Here is a 24,784-nt window from a genome sequence, read left to right as displayed (position 1 = left end):
CGAGTCGGACTGAGTAGCTTGTACGGTAGAGGGCTGGCCTTCTGACTCGAAATTGGCAGGTCCGAATACGACAGTCTCGTATCGGTAGATTCACCGGCACATAAAGTGACTCTTGTGGGACAGAATTCCGGCACCTCAGCGTCTCTAAAACCCGTAAAAATAGGTAGTGGGACCTAAAACCAATAACAGTAGTAGTAGTAGTAGTAGTAGTAGTAGTAGTAGTAGTAGTAGTATGTAAACGAGCATTCCAAAGCTAGTGATCATAAACGATAGATTTTGATGTACAATTTCAAAGATCGTCGGATTTGGAGAGATATTGGAAGTTCGTAGTGGAATACTTCCGGAGGATGTTTGAGATGAATATGTAACATTCCATCGCGAGAGACGTATTTGCGGATAAATTTGCAGTTGTCTCTCCTATGCAGCCCATTCGGCTTCCTTTTGTAACTGATTTAACGTCGTACTAACACATCGAAGGTTTTCGCCGAGGCAAGGATGGGAAAGTGGTAGGATTGGTGGCCTTAACTGAAGCACAGCCCCTGCACTTCCCTGGCGTGAAAATGAGAAACTATGGAAAACCATCTTCAGGGCTGCCGACAGTGGGGATCGAACCCACTATCTCCAGAACACAAGGTCACAGCTACGTGACCCGAACCGTGTAACCAACTAGCTCGGTACCGGACGAGTTGGCAGTGCGGTTAGAGTCGCGCAGCTGTGAGCTTGCATCCGGGAGATAGTGGGTTCGATCCCCACTGTCGGCAGCCCTGAAGATGGTTTTCCGCGGTTTCCCATTTTCACACCTTGCAAATGCTGGGGCTGTACCTTAATTAAGGCCACGTCCGCTTCCTTCCCACGCCTTTCCTGTCGCATCGTAACCATAAGACCTATCTGTGTCGGTGCGACGTAAAGCAAAAAAAAACCCAGCTCGGTACTCTAATTGAACAATTGTTAGGATATAACTCCAATGCTTGACCCGTTCAGATAGACATAGTTTCAAAGAGGCATATTTTTCAGTTTTCAATGTTTTGACGTCGAATTTGGGCCGGTGATCCTTACAAAACAGAGGATCATTTTCATGGATCAAGTGAATTTAAAAGAAGAACAAAGAAATTGAAAGTGGTCAGCTGACAGTTATACTGTACCTTCTATACCTGCAGAGCTTGGTCTATGTAGATGGCATTGTCTTAATTAACAGTAAACCTCAAGATCTCCCGGTTTAGAAAGCAAAGAATAACGACCGAGAGGATTCGTCGTGCTGACCACACGACTGCAAGCCTTCGGGCTGAACAGCGGTCGCTTGGTAGGCCAAGGCCTTTCAACGGCTGTAATGTCATGGGCTTAGGCTAGTTAATCCTCAAGATCTACAGTAGGCAGTAATAGAGTAGCTTGAAGAATGAGGTACGCGGGTAATAATAATAATAATAATAATAATAATAATAATAATAATAATAATAATAATAATAATAATAATAATAATAATAATAATAATTTCGTGTGGCTATTTCTAGCGGAGTGCACTCCTTGTAAAGCTGACTCTCCGATGAGGGTAGGCAGCATCTGCCAAGTGTAGGTGACAGCGTGTTATTGTAGTGGAGAATAGTTTTGTGTGTGGTGTTGGAGTTGCAGGGATGTTGGGGACAGCACAAACACCCAACCCCCGAGCCATTGGAATTCACCAATGAAGGTTTAAATCCCCGACCTGGCCTGGAATCGAACCCTGGACCCTCTAAACCGAAAGCCAGTACGCTGACCATTCAGCCAACGCGTAGAATAGGGAGAGCGAAGTGATGGAGGTGGGAGGCAAGGAAGACGATATCAACATCAACTAGAAGGCAGAATAACTGGAGCAAGTCCGTCGTTGATTCTGAAGATGCTAAGATCGAACATGAACATGAACTTAATAACAGAGTTCAGAAAGCCAATGTCATCTATTACCAGCTGAGTCAGAACGTAGTCAACGAGAAAGAAGCGTTATAGATCCAGCTTCAGAACTATAAGACTGTGTTCCTATTTACTTTCTGGTACGGATCAGAGACTTAAACTAGAGGAAAGAAGTATGACAGCAGAGTAACAAGCTCGGAAATGAAATACGTGCGTCAAGTTGTCAGAAAGACTAGGAGAGATGGAATACGGAAGAAAGGTATAAGAGAAGAGCTTGGGGGCTGTAATGGACGATATTGACCAGAAGTCACTCAAATAGTTTGGTCACCTGGTGCGTACGAATGCTAACAGGAAATCTAAACAAGTGGTTTAGATTAGACATGAGGAAAGTAGAAGAATGGGACGTTCATGGATGAATTGATATCAGATTGTCAGGGAAATTGCGAAGTACCGAGGAAAAGACCCAAATGAAGAAAGGCCAGTGACACGGGACAGAGAAAAAGAAGAAGATATATGAGTGAAATAGATTTCAAATTCGCCTTCGTGGTGTTAGTATGAAGACAGTGCTGGAGGTCCTGAGTTCGATTTCCAACTCTGTCCTTAGTAATACAAGATCTCTAGAATTTATCTTGAGAGAATTTGGATTATTTCATTATTTAGCGAATAACTATGAAATTAAATACGTAAATTTGTTTCCTCTTCGTGAGGTGGTGCAGATTTTTTCAGTCACACTCCAAGTGGAGGTGAGCTGCATTCGTAAATGTATGGCAGTACCGGGAATCGAACTCGGGCCCCTTGGGCGGCAGCTAATTGCGCTAAACGTTCCACTACGGAGGTGGACATTAAATGAGTAAAAGCGAATCAGGTATGTAATTTCGTCACGTCATGTTCAGAGAGCAAAACTTTCAGTACGAAAACTGAGCGAGTTGGCTGTGCGGTTAGGAGCCCGCAGCTGTAAGTTCGCATTTAGGAGATATTGGGTTCGAACACCACCGTCGGTAGCCCTGAAAATGGTTTTCCGTGGTTTCTCATTTTCACACCAGGCAAATGCTGGTACCTTAATTAAGATCACGGCTGCTTCCCTTCCATTCCTAGTCCTTTCCTATCCCATCGTCGCCATAAGATCCATCTGTGTCGGTACGACGTAAAGCAACCTGTAAAAATTTGAGCAGGAAAATACAAGGAGTCCGGGTTAAAGGTATAATAATATAAAATATAATTACTTGAGAAGTAGAGGAGATATTTACTTGCGGGTTGTTTCTACAAGTAGGGTAACTCAAAATGTTTGTTTACATACCTAATGAACCTCGATATGCCCACCATTTGTGGTGCGACAGACATCTAATCGGTATTCCACTTCTCTCCGAGTGTTCTGCAGCATTGTATGCGTAACATTTGCGATAGCTGCACAAATGCGATGACGCAGATCTGGTAGGTCACAAACTGGTGTCTGGTACACTTGATTCTTGACAAACCTCCACAGGAAAAAATCAAGTGGCGTAATGTCGGGGCTTCTAGGGGGCCAAGCAATTGATGGACTACCCCTCCCAATCCAGCGATCTGGGAACTCACGATTCAAGAAATTCCTCACAACTTCCGCATAATGGCATGGTGCACCATCTTGCTGAAAGATCACGTCACGAGGAAGTTGTGGCACAACATACTGCTCCAACATGTCTAGGTAACGTGTTCCATTAACTCTAGGCTCCGCGAAGGATTATGGGCCAATAACCCTGTCCTTCAACAATCCACACCACACATTCACTTACGGAGAATCCCGTTCCAACTCTATCACTACACGGAGGAGTTTAGATCCCCATATGCGGCAATTGTGCTAGTTTACCGTGCCGGTAATATGGAATGTAGCCTCGTCCGAGAAACAGACCGAATCGAGGAATGCCTCGTTTCCATCAATTTTTGCCAGAACTGTCTCCGCGAATGCTTTCCGTAGCGGCCTGTCCTGAAGTTTGATTTTCTGACGAAGCTGGAGTTTGTACGCCCGTAGGCGCAACCTTTTGTGGACAACATCGTGTACTGTCGAACGAGGTAACTGTAACTGCCTACCTGCTTGTCGAATTGAGTTACGAGGGCTCCGCTTGAAGGACTCGCGGATTAAATCAACAGTAGCCTCTGAAATTGCGTGCTTGGCGTGGCGGCCCGACATCGACAGCAAAGTCCCAGATTATCGAAGGCGCCTGTCCCATTTCACGATTGTTACGTAAGTGGGATCATCATCAGTTGGTAACAGTCCATACTCACGCCTAAATCTAAGTTGTACTAGTGTAACGGATTTTATCTCCGCGAGCGAAAGCACACAGAACACCTGCTGTGGAGTCCACAAGGTTACTGGCGCGCTTCTCATGAACAATGCAGTTACGCACATGTGGTACCAGCGCCACCGCAAGCGAACACATAAAACATTTTGAGTTATCCTAGTTGTAGAAACAAACCGCCAATAAATATCTCCATTATTTCTCAAGTTATTCAATTTTATATTATTCTACCTTATACCCAGACACCTTGTATCCTGTTTTATTTCTCCGTTTAAAATCTTTGGGCTGCAGCCTGACAATATGGCAGCTGCTTTATCAGAAGTACAGCTACGTCCTATTGGCTGCGCGCTCTGTGGTCAAATGTATTATCACTGCCTTCGTAATAAACAGGCCGTACTATAGAAAACGCGCCAAGCCCGTCAGCTGATCGAATAGGGTGGCTGAACGAATGTTATGAGGAGTATTTGCGAATGTAATACATAGTGATTGAGAGCATGCATTGTGGCTGTCTAAAGACAGACCTACATTTATAAGTATATTGCATGCCTGTTATCTATATTTATAACATTAGGATTTACGTAAACAGCTCTTATTGAAATATTGAGACTTCCTAGTTTAGGTTGGGTATGTTATTTTCACGTGGCGAGTAAGGAAAAGTAAAAGGACGTAATACTTCTCGTGGAATTTATTCACTGAATTGTTACCGCATAGCACATTTTGGTGGAAATATAATGTGTTGCGAATTTAAATAAATTGCCACAATTACAAGACGTTATGTGCACACGATGAAAATCCAACTAGGCTATACATGAGACTATACACCAATAATTTCATTTTCTTCGAGTGAAGATGGAAGGTGACAATCCTAAACGAAAATGTAACTAAGTTTATTACGAGTTCACTCATTTTTCCGAGCTGATGGTGAGTTTCACTTTTTTGCCTTTTTTCTTGCTTTTTTTTATTGCAGTGCGTTTTATTGTTGATACAGAACAAGACTCAATGTAAGCCAAGTGATCAGTAATCGAGTGAACCTACATTATATTATTTCTTGAGTTAGGTAATAATGAGAACCTGTGAAGTAAAAGCAAAACACAGTCTAAACTGTAGAACTAAATGCAGCTTATAAAACCCAACCTTCTTTTAAATGATTTTGGCATTATTACACATACACTGTAAACAATTTAAATGCCACCCCCCCCCCCCCCACTGTCGGCAGCCCTGAAAATGGTTTTCCGTGGTTTACCATTTTCACACCAGGCAAATGCTGGGGCTGTACCTTAATTAAGGCCACGGCCGCTTCCTTCCCACTCTTAACCCTTCCCTGTCCTATCGTCGCCATAAGACCTATCTGTGTCGGTGCGACGTAAAGCAACTTGCAAGAAGAAACAGTGTATAGGTGTCACAAGCAACGCAACTTAATTTATTGAAGGATAGTTCCAGAAGCTCCATTTTCTTTTTTTTTTTTTTGCAAGTGGCTTTACGTCACACCGACAGAGATAGGTCTTATGGTGACAATGGGACAGAAAAGGGCTAGGAATGGGAAAGAAGCGGCCGTGGCCTTAATTAAGGTACAGCCCTAGCATTTTCCTGGTGTGAAAATGGGAAACCACGGAAAACCACCTTCAGGGCTGGCGACAGTGGGGTTCGAACCCACTATCTCCCGAATATTGGATACTGGCCGCACTTAAGCTCCATGGCAGAAGTTTCAAGAAAAGAAATCGACGAAAGCTGCACTCTCTTTATGATCATCTAGAGGTATGGTGTCAAAAACTTATGATTTGCTGTGTACATGGGCGAGTAAATCTATCTTTATGCACCGACCACTTTGATCACATTTTAAGTCTACTTCTCCTAAAATTACATAGACCTAATCACGACATATGAAACGATTATATGTGTTAATGATCTCACCTGTTATATTAAGATATTCAGGAATATTTCTTAAGTGCAAGGTACAGTTCGTATAATGTGCTTGCATTGCGCGGGTCGGACGGAGGAAACTGTTCGCCTCTTTGCGTGACGTCATCGCAGCTACAGTACGGCCTGTACGTCACGAAGGCAGTGGTATTTTTGAAGATAATTCAAAGAACCTATAAAGATGTTTCAGTGCGCTATTCTGATGACTCTTTTTTTCATAAAGCAAATCCACGCACGTGCGATAAAATGAAGGCAGTAGAAGGAAAATGATAATATTCTGGTGGCGATAGGCAGCTGTGATTAGTGGAAATTCCTGATATTCTTATACAGGATTGATAACTGATTCATGTGCTAAATAGTTTCTTTAATGGCTGAAGTGTTCGGCTATTTTTCGACAGTGATAATGCCTTGTAGGTTACTTTAAGTGTAGTTTTTCTGTTCTGCTCAAGATAAACTTACCACGATGACAAGCGACCAACAGAGCTCTAAGACAGCTTGTTCGTTCGTGTCAGGTTGTGATAGCTACGGAGCGCTTGGTATTTTAAAAGTGGCGAATAGCTTATTGTCTGACGTATGATACCTCCTACTGCACATGTACTGGGTGGGTGCAGTATGGGAACATAGCGTTTTACAGTTGTGGAGGTATGGGCAAGAGGCTCGTGGCATATGTTTTATGCCTCAGTAGGCCTACTGGTAGCAAAGTTCATCTGCCCAGTATTTAATTTCGGGTTCGCTGTAAGTACCTCTTTATCAAATTCATCAAACCTTTGCTACTGACTTATTAATACTAAAGTAATCTCGTGTCCTCATCTCGACGTAGTGCAGCTCTTTTCAAGCACATACTCAGTGGAGGTGAACTGCAAGTACGGTACCATTTTAACCAAATACCAGCCCAGTGTTGCCTAGTCTAGAGATAAATAAGACGGTAGAGTGTACGTAAACATTTCGGGTGTTTTAATGAAAATGTCGGTAATTTCTCGAGCACTGGAATTTTATAATACAACTTGTTACGGGGATACCGTGGTGGAAGGTGCGGGCATGAATGGGTCTAAATGAGGCAATCAGAAGATTAATTTAAAACTTTAAAATCAGAGCTATGTTCCTTTTTCTGCTGATTTTTTGTTCAGATGCTGAATTTTAACAAAACAAGTCACTCAGTGACATAAGATTTCAGGTACAGAACTAGCTCGTTAGCTTAGGTACAAATTCAGAAAAATCAACAAAAATTGCCAATTAACAATCTGAGGTTAAAGCTCCCAATTTTACAAATGTTACTTAAGCTCTTTTGCTCCACAAAATTATCTAGGAGATCACAGGGTTACCGCCTTCCAAAAGGCACCATTCAATATTCACATTAACATCTCTGCGTGCATAGAAAGAGCATCTATGCTCTATAAATTTATCTAGAAGACTGCGCTCCAAACCTTATACTCTTACAGCCTTCTCAAGGCAACCTTCAACTTTAACATTTATAACCAGAGCATCTCTCAGTAAGATTTACACTTCGCAGGCCTCTCTAGGCCCAACCTACATTTAACAAGACCGTGTTAGCTGTCTTCTAGGCTCAACAGTCTGCCTATTTGCACAACAGAAATGATACAGGGGTTTCGAGTACCCATTCTACCGGGCCGTTGTGGAAAAACTACAGGCTAAAGTTACTGGCCCAAAAATCAAAATGACTTGAAGGCGGACACTTGCACTCCTTGAAATTTGCAATTAAAGATTAAAATCCTATTTGTGCTTTTGGCCCGAAGTTACAGAGGCTAAGCCTAAACTACCGCGGTGACTAGATAGAGAGAACATTTAAATTACAACGATTTCAAACTAAAACAGGTTACGAAACCATAGTCACCTCAAAATCAAGTTGATAGGGAACGCGAGAGGGTAACACACTCTCTACTCCCGAATTTCAGCTAAGTTCTATTGACTTGTTTGGAATTTACATTAGAAATATAAATTTACATTTTCTGAAATCTAAGGTTACATTATTAAAGATTCGAAACCTTCCCCTCAAGCTAGCTTTCAGAGGCTATCACATAGTTATAAAATGGTTGCCATTACCTTAATCTGGTGGAATACTCGATGATGGTCGAGACGCCACGTCTCCTCTATTAACACACACTCAGTAGACTGGACGATCAGTAAGACAAAGTGGCTCGAAAAAGTGCCAGCTTTTATACACGAGAGGAAGGTTCTAGAGAGCTCTGAGCTAAGGCCCGACACACATCCAAATTTTATTGGATAAATACATAGATACAAGAAAACGATTATTGGTTGAAAATTAAAAACAGAAAATTTTCTATTGGCCAAGATCTCAAGTTGGCTGGAAGAAATAGAAGTGTAGCAAACAAAAAACAAAGGATAATCCACTCAGTTTAGGAAACCTTAAAATAAAAAATTACTTTAGGATTTTAATACTTCCTCTTCACACTAGAGGGCATAACATGTTTTTTGGTAGAGACATCTGTAGAGAAAAGTTCAAACTTTTTGCACTAGTTGTTGCAACCTTCGTATATCAGATGGCATTCCTCAAGGCGCTTCATGTACCTCCCGGTACACAACTAAATTAAAGAATGCAATAGTCACATGAATTTATCATGAGAACAAGTTCACTCACCCGTACGCTCTGGCCACTCCATTCTTCTTCTTATTCTTCTTCTTATTATTTTTCTTGTTCCTGTAGATGTAGTTATTTACCAGGCTCAGAAATTGTGTGCCAATTTTGAAGTCGTAGCAGGAATCAGATTTTGTATTCTATATGCGGGTCGGGGATTTCCCTTTGAATGATGCAGTCAAGCCTGAGTTTTGAGTTCAATATGAGAAGAGAGATTACGTAATTCGAGCCTAAAATGAATGCGGGGAAGTACCTAACGAGTGATGCTATCGATAAAACGTCACGCACTGAGATGAGGAAAGTGTTTTTCGGCACAAATATATTATGTACCATTAATCATTATGTTTAATTGTCCTTAACTTTGGATTAGAAGAAATTTCGGGAGATTTTTGTTTTCTCGGGCTTTCTGGTGTGTTGCAAAAAATCGGGAGATCTCCTGAAATTTCGGGAGACCTGGCAACACTCTACCAGCCCTCCTGCCAATCTTGAATTTCTGGCAATACTGGGAATCAAACCCGTGCCTCTGAGGATGGCCGGTAATAGTGTTAACCATTACACTACGGAGGTGGATAGTTATGAATAATGGCTTATATTTAATTGAATAAACAAACAATCAAACCCCATCTCACTGCAGCCCAGACGGGCCTTGGCCTACCAAGCGACCGCTTTTCAGCCCGAAAGCCTGAAGGTCAGGAGAAAACGCGTGGTCAGCGGAACGAATCCTCTCGGCCTGTATTTCACCTTCAGATAGTTCTTCAGTATTATTGTTCACACGTAGGCTGACTAGATCTTGAAGCAGCCCTCAAATGGAGGTAAAATCCCTAACTTGGCTGGGAAACGAACCTGGGGACTATGGGAAAGAGGAAGGCTCGCCACTCCGAGATTGAAGGTAGGTATGTAAAATAATAATACTAGTTTTACATCCCACTAACTGGTTGTACAGTTTTTAAAGACGCCGAGATGCAGGAGTTTTGTCTCCCAGGTGCTTTTATATGTAAACCAATCGACACCAGAATGCCACTACACTGAGCTGAGATCGAACACTTCACCTTCGGCTCAGAAGGCCAGCGCTTCTATTCTCTGAGCTACTAACCCGGCATATTTTAATAGCGTGATTGTAGAGACGCGATAACAGGCACGTGACCTTTCATTTTAAATATCCAGCATGCATTCGTTGGAATTCAATCGTAGTTCACTTGATGAGAAATGCCGAGTAACTGACTGATGAAGTAACTCAATAATTCATTCATTCATTCACTGATTCACTCACTCAATAATTTAAACATTAAATCATCATTTTGTCATTCATTCAAAAACTGATACATTAATTGTCATTCAGTCAATAATTTATTCATTAATTGACATTTATTGAATTTTCAGATCTATTATTAAATAGTTAGGATGTTGGCATTTGGTCCATGGGGTCCCGGGTTTGGTTCCCGGGCGGTTCGAAGATTTTAACTTTCATTAGTTAATTCCTACGGCTCTGTGGCTGGGTGTTTGTGGCATCTTCAGCAGTAGAATTCATCTTAGATAGGGCCTGATCCTCACAGACGTGCAGGTCACGTATACGGCGTCAACTCTCCGGAGGCTACACGCCATTATTATTTATTCCGTTATTCACCCATTAATTCATTGTCATTCATTCAATAATTCATGTATTAATCTATTAATTTTCATTCGTTCATTCATTCAAAAACTAATACATTAATAATAATAATAATAATAATAATAATAATAATAATAATAATAATAATAATAATAATAATAATAATAATAATAATAATAATAATGGCTTTACGTCCCACTAAATACTTTTATGGTCTTCGGAGGTGCCGGAATTCAGTCCCGCAGGAGTTCTCTTACGTGCCAGTAAATCTACCGACACAAGGACGACGTATTTGAGCACCTTCAAATACCACTGGACTGAGCCAGGATCGAACCTACCACTCAGCTCGGCACTAATACATTTACTGCCAATTAATTCAATAACTAATACATTAACTGTCAATTAATTCAGTAACCAATATATTAACTGTTAATTAATTCAATAACTAATACATTAACTGTCTATTAATTCAATAACTAATGCATCCACTGCCAATTAATTCAATAACGAATACATTAATTGTCAATCAATTCAATAACTGATACATTAACTGCCAATTAATTCAATAACTAATACGTTAATTGTCAATTAATTCAATAACTAATACATTAACTGCCAATTAATTCAATAACTAATACATTAAATGCCAATTAATTCAATAACTAGTGCATTAACTTCCAATTAATTCAATAACTAATACATTAATTGTCAATGAATTCGATAACTAATACATTAACTGTCAATTAATTCAATTACTAATACATTAGCTGTCAATTAATTCAATAACTAATATATTAACTGTCAATTAATTCCTTAACTAATACATTAATTGTCAATTAATTCAATAACTGATACATTAACTGCCAATTAATTCAATAACTAATACATTAAATGCCAATTAAATCTATAACTAATAAATTAACTGCCAGTTAATTCAATAACTAGTGCATTAACTTCCAATTAATTCAATAACTAATACATTAATTGTCAATTAATTCAATAACTGATACATTAACTGCCAATTAATTCAATAACTAATACATTAACTGTCAATTAATTTAATTACTAATATATTAACTGTCAATTAATTCAATAACTAATATATTAACTGCCAATTAATTCCTTAACTAATACATTAATTGTCAATTAATTCAATAACTGATACATTAACTGCCAATTAATTCAATAACTAATACATGAACTGCCAATTAATTCTATAACTAATAAATTAACTGTCAATTAATTCAATAACTAATACATTAACTGCCAATTAATTCTATTACTAATAAATTAACTGCCAATTAATTCAATAACTAGTGCATTAACTTCCAATTAATTCAATAACTAATACATTAATTGTCAATTAATTCAGTAACTGATACATTAACTGCCAATTAATTCAATAACTAATACATTAACTGTCAATTAATTCAATTACTAATATATTAACTGTCAATTAATTCAATAACTAATACATTAACTTTCAATTAATTCAATAACTAATATATTAACTGTCAATTCATTCAGTAACTAATACATTTACTGCCAATTAATTCAATAACTAATACATTAACTGTCAATTAATTAAATAACTAGTGCATTAACTTCCAATTAATTCAATAACTAATGCATTAATTGTCAATTAATTCAATAACTGATACATTCATCTATTGTCATTCATCCAATAATTGTTAGGGCCTACATTAATTCATTAATTATCATTCGTTAAATAGTTCACACAGTCATTAATTGTCATTAATTGCAATAATTTACTCATGCATTGTAATTTATTCAGTAATTGACTCATTCATTTGCTCATTTCTCCCTTCAATTTGCTGAAATTCTAGGGCGTGCTGGCCTCCGTGGCTCAGGTGGCAGCGCGCCGGCCTCTCAGCGCTGTGCTTCGTGGTTCAAATCCAGGTCGCTTCATATGAGATTTGTGCTGGACAAAACGGAGGCGGGACAGATTTTTTCGAGGTACTCTGGTTTTCTCTGTCATCTTCAATTGTAGTAATACTCTACAATATAATTTCATTTCATCTGTCAGTCATTAATCATTGTCCCAGAGGAGTGCGACAAGCTTCGGCAGCCGCCACAATTCCTATCCTCGCCACTAGATGGGAGCTTCATTCATTTTTCTGACCCGGTCGAATGATCGGAAACATGCTGTCAGTTTTCATTTTCTGATAGAAATGAGGAGTTCTAGGATAGGATCCTTAAAATAGTGAATGTTTTCATCTAAATCTGGGTGGAATTTTAGAATTTGTTTTCAGATCCGTTAATCCTTCGGCAGATGAGTGACGTCACAGAAATGTTGCCTTCATTTAAATTTACCACAAGTACGTGTTCATTTTCTGGCCCTGCGGTCTACGGGTAGTGAGCCTGTCTCTTACCGGTAGGCCTCGTCTTCGATTCCTGGTCAAGTCAGGGATTTTTACCTGTATCTGAGGGCTGATTCGAGGTCTACTCAGCCTACGTGAGAACTGTTGACGAGATATCTGACGGTGAGATAGCGAACCCGGAATAGAGAGCCAAGAAAAACGGCCGAGAGTTTCGTCACGCTGAGCTTGTAATCTGGAGGCCTTCGGGAAGAGTAGAGTTTTCTTACTTTGTTGTTTTACTGATATTTTCTTATTTTTCTTGTTCTGTGTTTATTTTCTATTTGAGGAAGACATACACACCCAGTCCCCAAGCCAGTGGAAATAACCAATTAAGGTTAAAATCCCCGTCTCGGCCGGGAATCGAACCCAGGGCTCCTTGAACCATGGAGCCGGACAGAGTGGTCGCTTGGCAGGCCAAGAATCATCACAGTTCTAGTGCTGTGAGGCGGTCATGTGTTCATTTCACTTCAGCGTGTTTGTATCTGTGTGTAACTTGTTCGATCGAATGTCGTTTCAGGTGCACTTGTACGTAGCTGAACGATGGCGACCGTTCCCAACGACCACATCATCCGCATCCTGGATAGCGCCATCAGAGTCGCTCCTCTCCAAGTCGAGGATAACTGGAGACTGCAGCAGGTAAGACTTCTTTCAGTTTTCAGATTCAGTGCTAAACGACTGACTGATAAAGAACCAACTTTGGCATTGATTAATGCCAATAGTAACCGATATATCATATTTAATAAAATGATAATTAATATCTTGGATTTTGTAAGGTAATATCTCTGTTTATTCGGAGAGAAGATAGTACAGGAAGACAGTTGCGGATGCTGTCAGTTGGGGTCGATCCTTTAGTAGAGACCGCGAGTTCAAATACTTGGGAGAAGTTTTGACAGAGCAAGTATCATGTAAAAGAGAGATAAAGGTGAGAATCCAAGCCGGGAATCACTGCTGCTACAGCCTAAGTCAGCTTCTCAATTCACGGAGTCTGTCCAGACAGCTCAAACTCAAGCTATACAAGACAGCAACCGTGCCTGCAAAACCCTCCGGAGTGGCAGATGCGGTGTAATCTTGAGCTGAATGAAATGTACGAAGATCCAAACATTATAAGCGAGGAAATGACAGTCTGCATAAAATGTCATGCTTTGTCTTATTTTTTCTGCTTTTCCCACACATGTGAGGTCGCGGGTGCAAACTGTGTCGCACATCTGGATTTAGCCCTGTTTTACGACCGGATGCCCTTCCTGACATCAACCCTATGTGGAGGGATGTAATCACTAATGCGTGCTTCTGTGGCGGTTGTCTGAATATGAAGAGGAAAGTGTTGGGACAAACAAAAATGCCCAGTCCCCGAGCCAGAAGAATTAATCAGACGCGATTAAAAAATCCCCGACCCGCCTGGAACTCGAACTTGGACTTCCACCGCTCCAAGGACCTTGACGGCCTGTACGGAGATGACTTTATTATTATTATTATTATTATTATTATTATTATTATTATTATTATTATTATTATTATTATTATTATTATTTATTCTCCAAGGAAGTTAGTCCTATTTTACCTAAAAGTATGTTAAGGGTATTGTTTATAAGAATACAATATTAAATGTTATTAATGCTTTACCTTGTAGAACAAAATACTGCAAAAAAATTACAATGAGTAAAAAACCTTATCTAAGAAACAGATACAAGCTGAAGTGGAACACATTTTCACAAATATATCAGAAAAAGTTCACATTGCCGTAACTCAGGTGACCTAACAAACTGTTCCTTTTGAAAGCATGTAGTGGACAATAGAAAATTAAATGAGCCACTGTTCGTTCTGATTTGCACTTAACAAAGGTATCCTTCGGGTGATGGTGTTTTAAACCATTGAAAATAACTTCTAAATTTATCATGTGCAGTAATAAACTGCGTAAGTATAAAATTCGTCCGCCTCTGTGGTGTAGTGGTTAGTGCGATTAGCTGCCACCCTCAGAGGCCCGGGTTCAATTCCCGGCTCTGCTACGAAATTTGAAAAGTGGTACGAGGGCTGGAACGGGGTCCAGTCAGCTTCGGGAGGTCAACTGAGTAGAGAAGGGTTCGATTCCCGCCTCAGCCATCCTGGAAGTGGTTTCCTGTGGTTTCCCACTTCTCCTCCAGGCAAATTCCGGGATGGTACCTATCTTGAGACCACGGCCGCTTCCTTCCCTTTACTTTGTCTATCCCTTCCAATCCTCCCATTCCCCTGCAAGCCCCTTATTCAGCATAGCAGGTGAGGCCGCCTAGATGAGGTACTGGACATCCTCCCCAGTTGTATCCCCAACCCAGCGTCTGAAGCTCCAGGACACTGCCCTTGGCATCCTGCACCCTTGGGGCGGTAGAGGTGGAATCCCTCGCTGAGTCCGAGGGAAAAACCGACCCTGGAGAGTGAACAGATAAAGAAGTATAAAAGCGGGTTCGAAGAATTTGGAACTTAAACGTCGATAAACGGTTGAAAAGAACAACTCTCGTGTGACATGTTCCTTCTTGCTATTTGTCCATTCAGAGTTCCAACTTTCTTCTATTTCACTTCTAATTTTTTTTTCCACATGAGTTACGGGATCTCTATTCCATCGAGCTGATGATCTTGCTACCATGTCCGCCCTCTCATTTCCAACAGTTCCAGCATGACCTTTTACCTAAAACAGATATGCAAGTTGCTAGATAAGATTAAATTCTTAAAGTTTGAGGCCAATGGCTGTATGTTACATTTGTCTCTTATGGCGGTGATGGAAGATTGAGAACCACTGGATATTTGAGCACTATAATGATTTTGTAAGCACCATGTTACTGCCTGTTTAAAAGCAGAGTTCTGCATGAAAAATGGTGGTAGAAGGTGCTAACCCTCGTCAGTAGATGCAGAGAGTAGGTCTCGGCCCACAAGTGGCCACGGCTCTACCGTGACTCTGCGCCTCTGTATTCGGGAGACGGGACCAGGATGGACCTCACGGCTGGGCCCAACCGTCGGCTGTCCTGAGAATGGTTTTCCGTGGTTTTCTAATCTCCTGCACTAAGGCGAATGCCGGGTCGGTTCCTAGTATAGGCCACGGCCGCGAACCCCTTCACCTTCTCCGTGCATCTCTTTCACCTTCGCCTTCTCCCGGCCTGAGAGACGGCGTTACCGTCTAAGAGAGTAGTAGTAGTAGTAGTAGTAGTAGTAGTAGTAGTAACCTCTATCCCTTGTTCAGAATTTCTCAATTATTAATATACGCGACGAATGAGCATACTGCATAGAATTTTCTATCAGGTATGTTCAACTGTAATACCCGTCCGGCTCCATGGCTAAATGGTTAGCGTGCTGGCCTTTGAACACAGTGGTCCCGGGTTCGATTGCCGGCAGGATCGGGAATTTTAACCTTAATTAGTTAATTTCACTGGCACGGGGCCTGGGTGTAGAGTATGTGCCGTCTTAATCATAATTTCTTCCTTATCACGACGCCCAGTTCGCCTACAGCCAAGGGCAGTGTCCAGGAGCTTCAGACGCTGGGTTGGGGATACAACTGGGGAGGATGTCCAGTACCTCACCTAGGCGGCCTCACCTGCTATGCTGAATAAGGGGCTTGCAGGGGAATGGGAGGATTGGAAGGGATAGACAAAGCCATACGCCATTTTTAACTGTAATACCCGGTGAAAGACTTCGTGAGGCTAAAGTTTAAGGACATCAGTTTATCGGCAGTAATATAAAGAAGCAAAAGAGGCAGTGTATGAAAATAAGGGAACAGAAATTCAACAGTCTAGGACAGGGATGTCCAACCTTGTCAGGTCTGAGGGTCAATATTGTATAAACATTCTAATTGAGGGCCGCATCACCTTATCCGCCAACCCACCCCACCCCACCCCACCCCACCCCATATACAAATGATTATTTGTTTATGACACATAAATATAATGAATACAGTGGAAAATAGTCCGTTTGAATGCGCAGTGAACTGGCCTTAGTTTCAGGGGGTCTCGGGTACAATTCGAGACCGGGCCGGAAGGTTAAATTGCGTATGGTTAATTCGTATGGCTCGGGGACTGAGTGTTCGTGTTTGTCCCAACACATTCCTATTCATACTCACACAACGCACCATACCACACTGCTAACCACCAGAGAAGCACGCAGTGGTGAATACAACTGGTATTGGCAGTGGTGTTGGTGGTGGTGGTGATTATTGTTTTAAGAGGAAGTACAACTGGGCAACCATCCTCTGTCAACACTAATTAGAAGAAAAAAATGCAAAGGGCCCGACACTTTGAAAAAATGAAGGTATCGGCCGAGGAAAGAGAAAGGCCACGGAAGGTGTGAAAATGAAAGACTTAGGATTCGCATACCTAATACCGTCGAGCTCAGAAAAGAACAAGAGCTGACCAAGGAAGATCGGATAGGATAGATGAAATGGAGGAGTCTGGCGTAAGTAAGTGGAAGCAATACCAGGACTCATCTAAAGCCCCGTGGTCGCCAACTCACACTCCCAAGTGAAGAGCCTCTGGGACCACGTTTAGTCACCGCTTACGAATGGCAGGAGAAAACCGTGGGTGTTATTCTACCACCCCCACCCACAGGGGAAGAATACGACCCTACATATAGCGTTGGTGTCAGGAAAGGCATCCTACCGTAAAATCGGGCCAGATCCATGTGTGTGACACAGTTCGCACCTGCGACCCATCCAGTGTGGGAAAAACAGAAGAAGAAGAAGGAGTTCAGTGGGGAATAGAGGATTGGGCAATTTCGCGGTATATAATCATTATTTTTTCCTATTCTTTTCATTACGATCGTCTTCTTCTTCTTCTTCTTCTTCTTCTTCTTCTTCGTTGTTGTTGTTGTTGTTGTTGTTGTTGTTGTAGTAATTGTTAATAAATGAAGTGTACATAACTTTCTTAGTAATTTGACAGTGGCAAAATAATTAACGATAAATGATACGTCTACCCCTCAGTCCGGTTTCCTGATACGGGGCCGGGAATGAGGTGGGATAAAATTAGATGACATATTTTTACGGCTGGACGCCCTTTCTGACGCCAACCTCAGTGAAGAACTAATGGAGATGAAATGGATGATGGGTAATGAAACTGGGTAAGGGAGTGAAAGGAATCGGCTGTGGCCTCTGAATAGGAACTCTCCGTACATTTGCCTTTGAAAATAAAAACATTAAAAAAATTACAGAAAATTATTCTCAGGACAGCCGACGGTGAGGCTCGAACTCACTCGTCTCCCGAATGCAGAGCTTGGCTCCATAGCATTAGTGCGTCAACAAGCGTGACCACTACGCTCGATTATTTAACGATAAACGTCATGTTACGCGAACTTCAAATTAATATAAATATTATTTAATTATAAGTTTCTCAATATCGGGTCACAACACCTGTAATGGCGCGCCACTGGTTGTGCTATCAACATGTGTAACTCTTAAATGCTGTGGAATGCAAAGTAAGTTCGATCGACATCTGAAGACGAAGCACGTGTCCTCTCCAAGGGCTGCAACCCGCCGCACAGTCAAGGCGAACAAGTCACCTAAACTTCACTACAGCGGGGGTTTGTGTGAAATGGAGAAGGATCAATGTTTACCGTTTTTGAGCTATACGGCGGGTTGTGATGGTAATAATGTTATTTGTTTTACATCCCACTAACTACTTTTTAAAAGTTTTCGGAGATGCCCAGGTGCCGGAATTTAGTCCCGCAGAAGTTGTTCTACTACGTGCCAGAAAATCTACCTACACGAGGCTGACAAATTTGAGCACCTTCAAATACCACCGGACTGAGCCAGGATCGAACTGCCAAGCTGGAGTCACAAGGCCAGCGCCTCAACCACCTGAGTCACTCATCTCGCCGGTTGTGGTGGCGGTGGTGATTATTGTTTTAAGAGGAAGTACAACTGTGTAACCGTCCTCTATTAACGCTAATCAGAGGAAAAAAATGGAAGGGATCTGACACTTGGAAAAATGAAGGTGTCGGCCCAAGAAAGACAAGGGCATCAAATGGTGTACAAATGAATGACTCCCTAGGCCTTGCAAACCTAGTACAGTAGGAGTAGGAAAAGAACAAGTATTGAACAAGGAAGGTCGCATGGGAGAGATGAAAATGGGGGAGCCTGGTACAAGTAAGTGGAAGCAATGCTTACCTACGCTCCCAAGTTGAGAGACCCTCAATTTCTATGGGCTATTCTTATTTGTACCACCCTAGTAAATAATAATACCTTATTGGATGTACGTCCTGTTTACTACTTTTACGGTTTTCGAAGACACCGACGTGCCTAAATGTCGTCCCACAGGAGTTCCTTTACGTGTTAGTAAGTCTACCGACATGAGGCTGACCGGGCGAGTTGGCCGTGCGCGTAAAGGCGCGCGGCTGTGAGCTTGCATCCGGGAGATACAGTAGTAGGTTCGAATCCCACTATCGGCAGCCCTGACGATGGTTTTCCGTGGTTTCCTATTTTCACACCAGGCAAATGCTGGAGCTGTACCTTAATTAAGGCCACGGCCGCTTCCTTCCAACTCCTATCTGTGTCGGAGCGACGTAAAGCCCCTAGCAAAAAAAAAAGACATGAGGCTGGCTTATTTTAGCACCTTGAAATGCCACTAGGCTGAGCAAGCCACACCCAGCTACCAGAACTTAAGCCAGTATCCTGGGTACTGGATGCTAGTTCGCTAGTACCCAGCCACCAAAACTCAAGCCAGTATCCTAGGTACTGGACGCCAGTTCGCTAATACCCAGCCACCAACCAGTATCCTGGGTACTGGATGCTAGTTCGCTAATACCCAACCACCAAAACTCAAGCCAATATCCTAGGTACTGGATGCTAGCTCGCTAATACCCAGTCACCAAACGTCAAGCCAGTATCCTGGGCACCGGATGTTAGCTCGCTAAGACCCAACCACCAGTACTCAAGCCAGTATCCTGGACACTGGATGCTAGCTCGCTAGCTCCCAACCACCAGAACTAGAGCCATTATCTTGGGCACTGGATGCTAGCTCGCTAACACCCAACCACCAGAACTCAAGCCAGTACCCTGGACACTGGATGCTAGCTCGCTAACTCCCAATCACAAGAACTAGAGCCGTTATCCTGGGCACTGGATGCTAGCTCACTAATTCCCAACCACCAGAACTAGAGCCAATATCCTGGACACTGGAGCTGGCTCGCTAACACCCAAACCAAGGCACGTAGGCTCACATTAAGATATCAGCCACCTCATTTCAGGGGTTCGCAGCGAGTGGTATCGCTATGTTTTGAGGTGAAATAAAATCATATAAATAAGAAGTGAGCAAACATTAATGAATATTTATAAAAATCCATACAGGCTAAACTTCAATCAGTGTCTCGTTGTCATCAACTGAGACGCCCTGGTTCCTTTGAGCACCAACCTGTTCTATGACAAGTACTGACAAGGACGCGAATGGAACCCGGCCCTCCGAGGATATTTTGTTGATAGTGCTAACCGTCACGTTATAGAGGTGGCTAACATTACCTCATTTCGCAGTTTGGAATCTAGTGAAGTCTATTTGCATTGTTGTTTTGGTGTACGGCCTCTTATAACCCCTAATATTTATAACACTCTCCCTACAGTAGCGGGATGCGGGAAGGTCGATACTCGAAACCCGTTCGTATTCTACCCTACTGCGTAAAATATCTGGCCCTACTGACGACAGAGAACGGGAGGACATAAAGTGTATACTATCTCGAAAACTGAGTGGAAGAAAATATTCTTAATGTCAGAGATCTCTCACTGTCTTATAGTACCCTCAGTTCTGATCTCTGAAGAGGCTTTTATTTAATCTCCTCGGTCTCTTACGGGCTTCTGCCAGATGTACTGCACAAAAGAGGGTTTCTCCTTTTTTTACACTTGACTTTACGTCAAGAAGAAAATGGCCGTGATCTTAATTAAGGTACAGCCCCAGCATTTGAATCGGTGAAAATGGAAAACCACGGAAAACCATCTTTAGGGCTGCCGACAGTTGAGTTCAAACCCACTATCTCCCGAATACATTTTGGTAGCTTCATGACCCAAACCGCGCAGCCATTTTCTCATTACTAATGATATTCACTGCAGGAAGAGAGTGAATGGAAATTTTAGAGTTGTGTTAGAAATAAAATGGGAAAGGCGATGGGTGGATCACATCTCGGATCGAATTGATAACGGGAAATAATATGCCATGGACGCTAAGGTGTCGAGTCCTAACAGTCTATAAGCGTGCAAAACTGGTTCGAGTCTCGTTGGTGGAGAAAATCACTATCAGAATATATACCGGTAGGATAGAAGATGTGGTGGTATATAATTCCTAATCTTTAGAGTGCACCTCAAAAGCCTCGGTTTAATTTCAAATCTCTCTGCAGTGTTCATATGGAGTGGGGGCACACGACGCTGTTGATGATCGGTCCGTCGGATGGGTATGTTAAGCCTTGAGTAGTCCTTTATTGTTATTAAACAGGAGTAGGCTGCGCGCCGACACCGCGTTTTCCTCTCCCCCTACCTCATTATTATCATCACACACTAGACATAATATGTGTTCAAGGGGATGATGACCTTAGATGTTAGGCCCCTTCAAATCAATCAATCACTACTGATCTGCATTTAGGACAGTCGCCCAGGTGGCAACTTCCCTACCTGTTGTCTTCCTAGACTTTTCTTAAATGATTTCAAAGAAATTGGAAATTTATTGAACATCTCCCTTGGTAAGTTATTCCAATCCGTAACTCCTTTTCCTATGAATGAATATTTGCCCCAATTTGTCCTCTTGAATTCAAACTTTATCTTCATATTGTGATCTTTCCTACTTCTAAAGACGCCGCTCAAACTTATTCTTCTACTAATGTCATTCCACACCATCTCTCCACTGACAGCTCGGAACTACTATTTAGTCGAGCAGCTCTTCTTCTTTCTTCCAATTCTTCCCACCCCAAACTTTGCAACATTTTTATAATGCTACTCTTTTGTCGGAAATCACCCAGAACAAATCGAGCTGCTTTTCTTTGGATTTTTTCCACTTCTTGAATCAGGTAATCCTGGTGAGGGTCCAATACACTGGAACCATACTCTAGAGACATATATGCCCTCTCCTTTACATTCTTACTACAATCCCAAAGCAAAAAGCATCAACATGTATTCAACACACTGGACACAGGGCTCGCTCACTCCTTGACCAAAAGTGGCGTGTACAATTAAATGAAGATCACAGACCGCAGATCATCACGGCCAATAGACTCGTATCCAGAATCCTGAGCAATAGAAGACACATATACCAGAAATGAGATGGAATTGTTGCCCATACCTTGAACCATCCAGATTACTTACATTTTAAATCAAGTGTGATGTAGGAATGATAGGAGGAGGTCTTATTCTGAACATTTCAAACAGATGGGAGTAGATGTAACTGACGTTTCAATGAGTTGACAAAACTAGAATTGCAAGGCACGAAAACGCTGTATGGAATAACGACCCAAACATCAAGAGCAAAAGCAGAAAGTCTCCCTCATACAGGGTTTGATATTCCCTGTCAAGAATATGATCCAATCCCTATAACGTATACATCGATTATTAATGAATCTGATATAACTGAGCTAAAAACTGAGAAGTCTTCACTGCAATCGCGAGAGAGTTCTTCTTTAAGACCAATGTTTGCACTATCCCGTGTTTACCCTCGCTGTAAATGTCATTAGACTTGCAAATGAGAGTCCCTGAACTTGTCTACTGTTCATATTCAATCCAGCTATGGTATGGATACTGAAAATAAAACAGCATAGCCCATAGTTCATACTGCTCTTAGTATTCCGTAGGCCTACATATGTTGGAATGACATGTGGCCAGTGTGTTGATGTCCTTGGCATTCATTTTGTTGCTCACCAACTGTCATGTTAGAATGTTTCAGTTGAAACGTCTCTTTGCAGTCCTCGGATCAGGATTCAAGTCATCCCAAGGCTCAGGGTTCATCCTTCGTCTTTTGGAAAAGTTTTCAGTTTTTGTTTTTGGGGTTAGATGAAAAGCAAACTGAAGAGGCGAATTGGTCGCTCGCATTATTCATATTGCAGAGTGATGGAAACTTCAGTGTTGACATAAGAGCCAGGGTAAATGCAACGTGCTTGGGGTGGAAGAAGGTCGCAGGTGTACTTTGCAAAAAAAAAATGCCACTTCGTTTGAAATTCAAGATATATCGGACAGTAGTACGACCAGTTGTGCTGTATGGAGCGGAATATCGACCATCTGAAATAATAACAGAACACCAACTATCGTACATGCCATGGAGATGAGAAAGCTCCGTTGGACTATGGGTATCTCCCGTATTGACAGTGTCAGAAACGACACAATTCAAGAGCGATTGTGGATAAAATGAGAGAAAAACGATGGTATGCTCATACCATAGCGAGTAGAAGGAAGAAGTGTGATCACTCCCCTAGTTCATCGGTTCCTCCGCTAGGCTGCTCTCCCAGCAGTATTTGAGCTTGAGCTTACAAGTCAGCATACGAATAAAAGACAATTATTGCATGCAAAATACTATGCTTTTGATTACCATTCCAGAAGTCAGTTGTCAGATAGTTTAGATAGCTTCCGGGTAGAATTTGTGGTCTTAGAAGATTTAAGTTCCTTTCTCAGTCTGTCTTGTTACAAAATAAAATCGGCATTTCATATAATGTAACACATGTCCGCAACATGGTCATCGTAGCATCCTGTGCAAACTGTCCAAACACTCGTAAAATATATCGCCCCATAGACTATGTTCACAGGAGAGTTTTTGTTCCACTACACTTTCAACTTGCACGAACACATTATAAACTGCTCTTGAAGGATGTTTGAGGAAAGTGCTGTCAGTGCTGTATTTATTGCTATAGTCCCTAATAAATGTGAGGGCTGCGGCAAGTATTTCTTCTGTAAGCTTTCCGTGAAGCAGGCTGGCACATTTATGACATTTTGTGACCTTGGATACATTGCGTACTATATATCCTCCTAGATATTTTTTAGCATGGTGTCAATAATCACCTTTTGCTTTTTGCTTAATGTCGGCTCACTTGAATAATTCGGCTGTAATTTGGAATTTCTTAGTTGTTTTTCTAGCAACAAAATCTTAGTATTAATTATTTTCAATTTATTACGGATAGTCATTATATTACGTTCCTGTCCCCTTAGTTTATTTCTAAATGAATTATTGTCTTTTTAGCTGTGTATGAATCTATTTCATTTCTTTTAGCACTCTCAGAAGCAGCATCGAAATTTAATTCGTGGTGAGGCCTGTATGATTTGTTTCTTGAACATTCCTCCGTCTTCGGAGGCTGTCTTTTACGGGGTGATTTTCGTTTGTTTAATAGTTTCGTGAGATATTGTGGCAAATTTGGAAATATATGAGGGACAGCGTCAGTTTTCAGTTTCCATCTATCTCTAGGAATTTCTACCTGTTCGCCTTGTATTACAAATGAATCTAATTTAACAATAAACTCATCAGAAACATGTGAATCGCACATAACACTTATCAGAAAGCTTTTTGTTCTTTCTGGGAATCGCCTTTCCTCATTTTGAAAATTCTGCTTCATTTTTAGGTGGTTTGAAGAAGTGTTTACCTTTCGTAGTTTTGTAGCCAGATTTACATCCTGGAACGAAGCAAGTAGGCATTTTTTCCTCGTTGGTATTTTTGTAAGATTTATAGAGTCAGCACTATATTTACACTAAATAAAAGAATACCATCACCAAATCACATGCTCTTCATTTTCACTTAACAATAATGCACGACAATTAAGCTTTTGCTTTCACACAGGACAACACTACCGAACATAACTATATTACAACTACAGATACCAACCTTCAGATAGCAACGGTGCTGCCCCTGGCGGACGATTCATCACAGTCCGTATACAAGCCAACAGGGAACAACTTAAGATCTCACACTTTCTCTTCTACTCGTTATGCTCATACTCTTGGTTCAGCGCCTGGGTACAGTTGGCAACTCCGCCCTCCATCTTGATGATTAAGGTATACGATCCAGAGGAGGACCGAAGGAACGTTGAAATGAAATGAAATGGCGGGAGTGTCCGAGGACAAGTTCGGCTCGCCAGATGCAGGCCTTTTGATTTGACTCCCGTAGGCGACCTGCGCGTCGTGATGGGAATGAAATGATGATGAAGACGACAC

General features: G+C 41.5%; 1 protein-coding gene across 1 annotated transcript in view; it reads left to right on the top strand.

Moving 5' to 3' along the window:
* The window catches only part of LOC136878952 (hexokinase type 2), a 288,533-nt gene that overhangs the window by 102,933 nt on the left and 160,816 nt on the right, over positions 1–24,784 (top strand). Inside the window, exon 2 of the mRNA XM_067152585.2 lies at positions 13,193–13,311. Within this exon, the coding sequence (XP_067008686.2) occupies positions 13,216–13,311 (96 nt within the window). The 5' untranslated portion in view covers positions 13,193–13,215. The remainder of the gene's footprint in view (positions 1–13,192; positions 13,312–24,784) is intronic.

The sequence above is a fragment of the Anabrus simplex genome, chromosome 8, assembly GCF_040414725.1.
Source record: "Anabrus simplex isolate iqAnaSimp1 chromosome 8, ASM4041472v1, whole genome shotgun sequence".
NCBI lineage: Eukaryota > Metazoa > Arthropoda > Insecta > Orthoptera > Tettigoniidae > Anabrus > Anabrus simplex.
The sequence above is the reverse complement of the archived record's forward strand: the minus strand, read 5'-3'. Positions and strand labels throughout refer to the sequence as shown.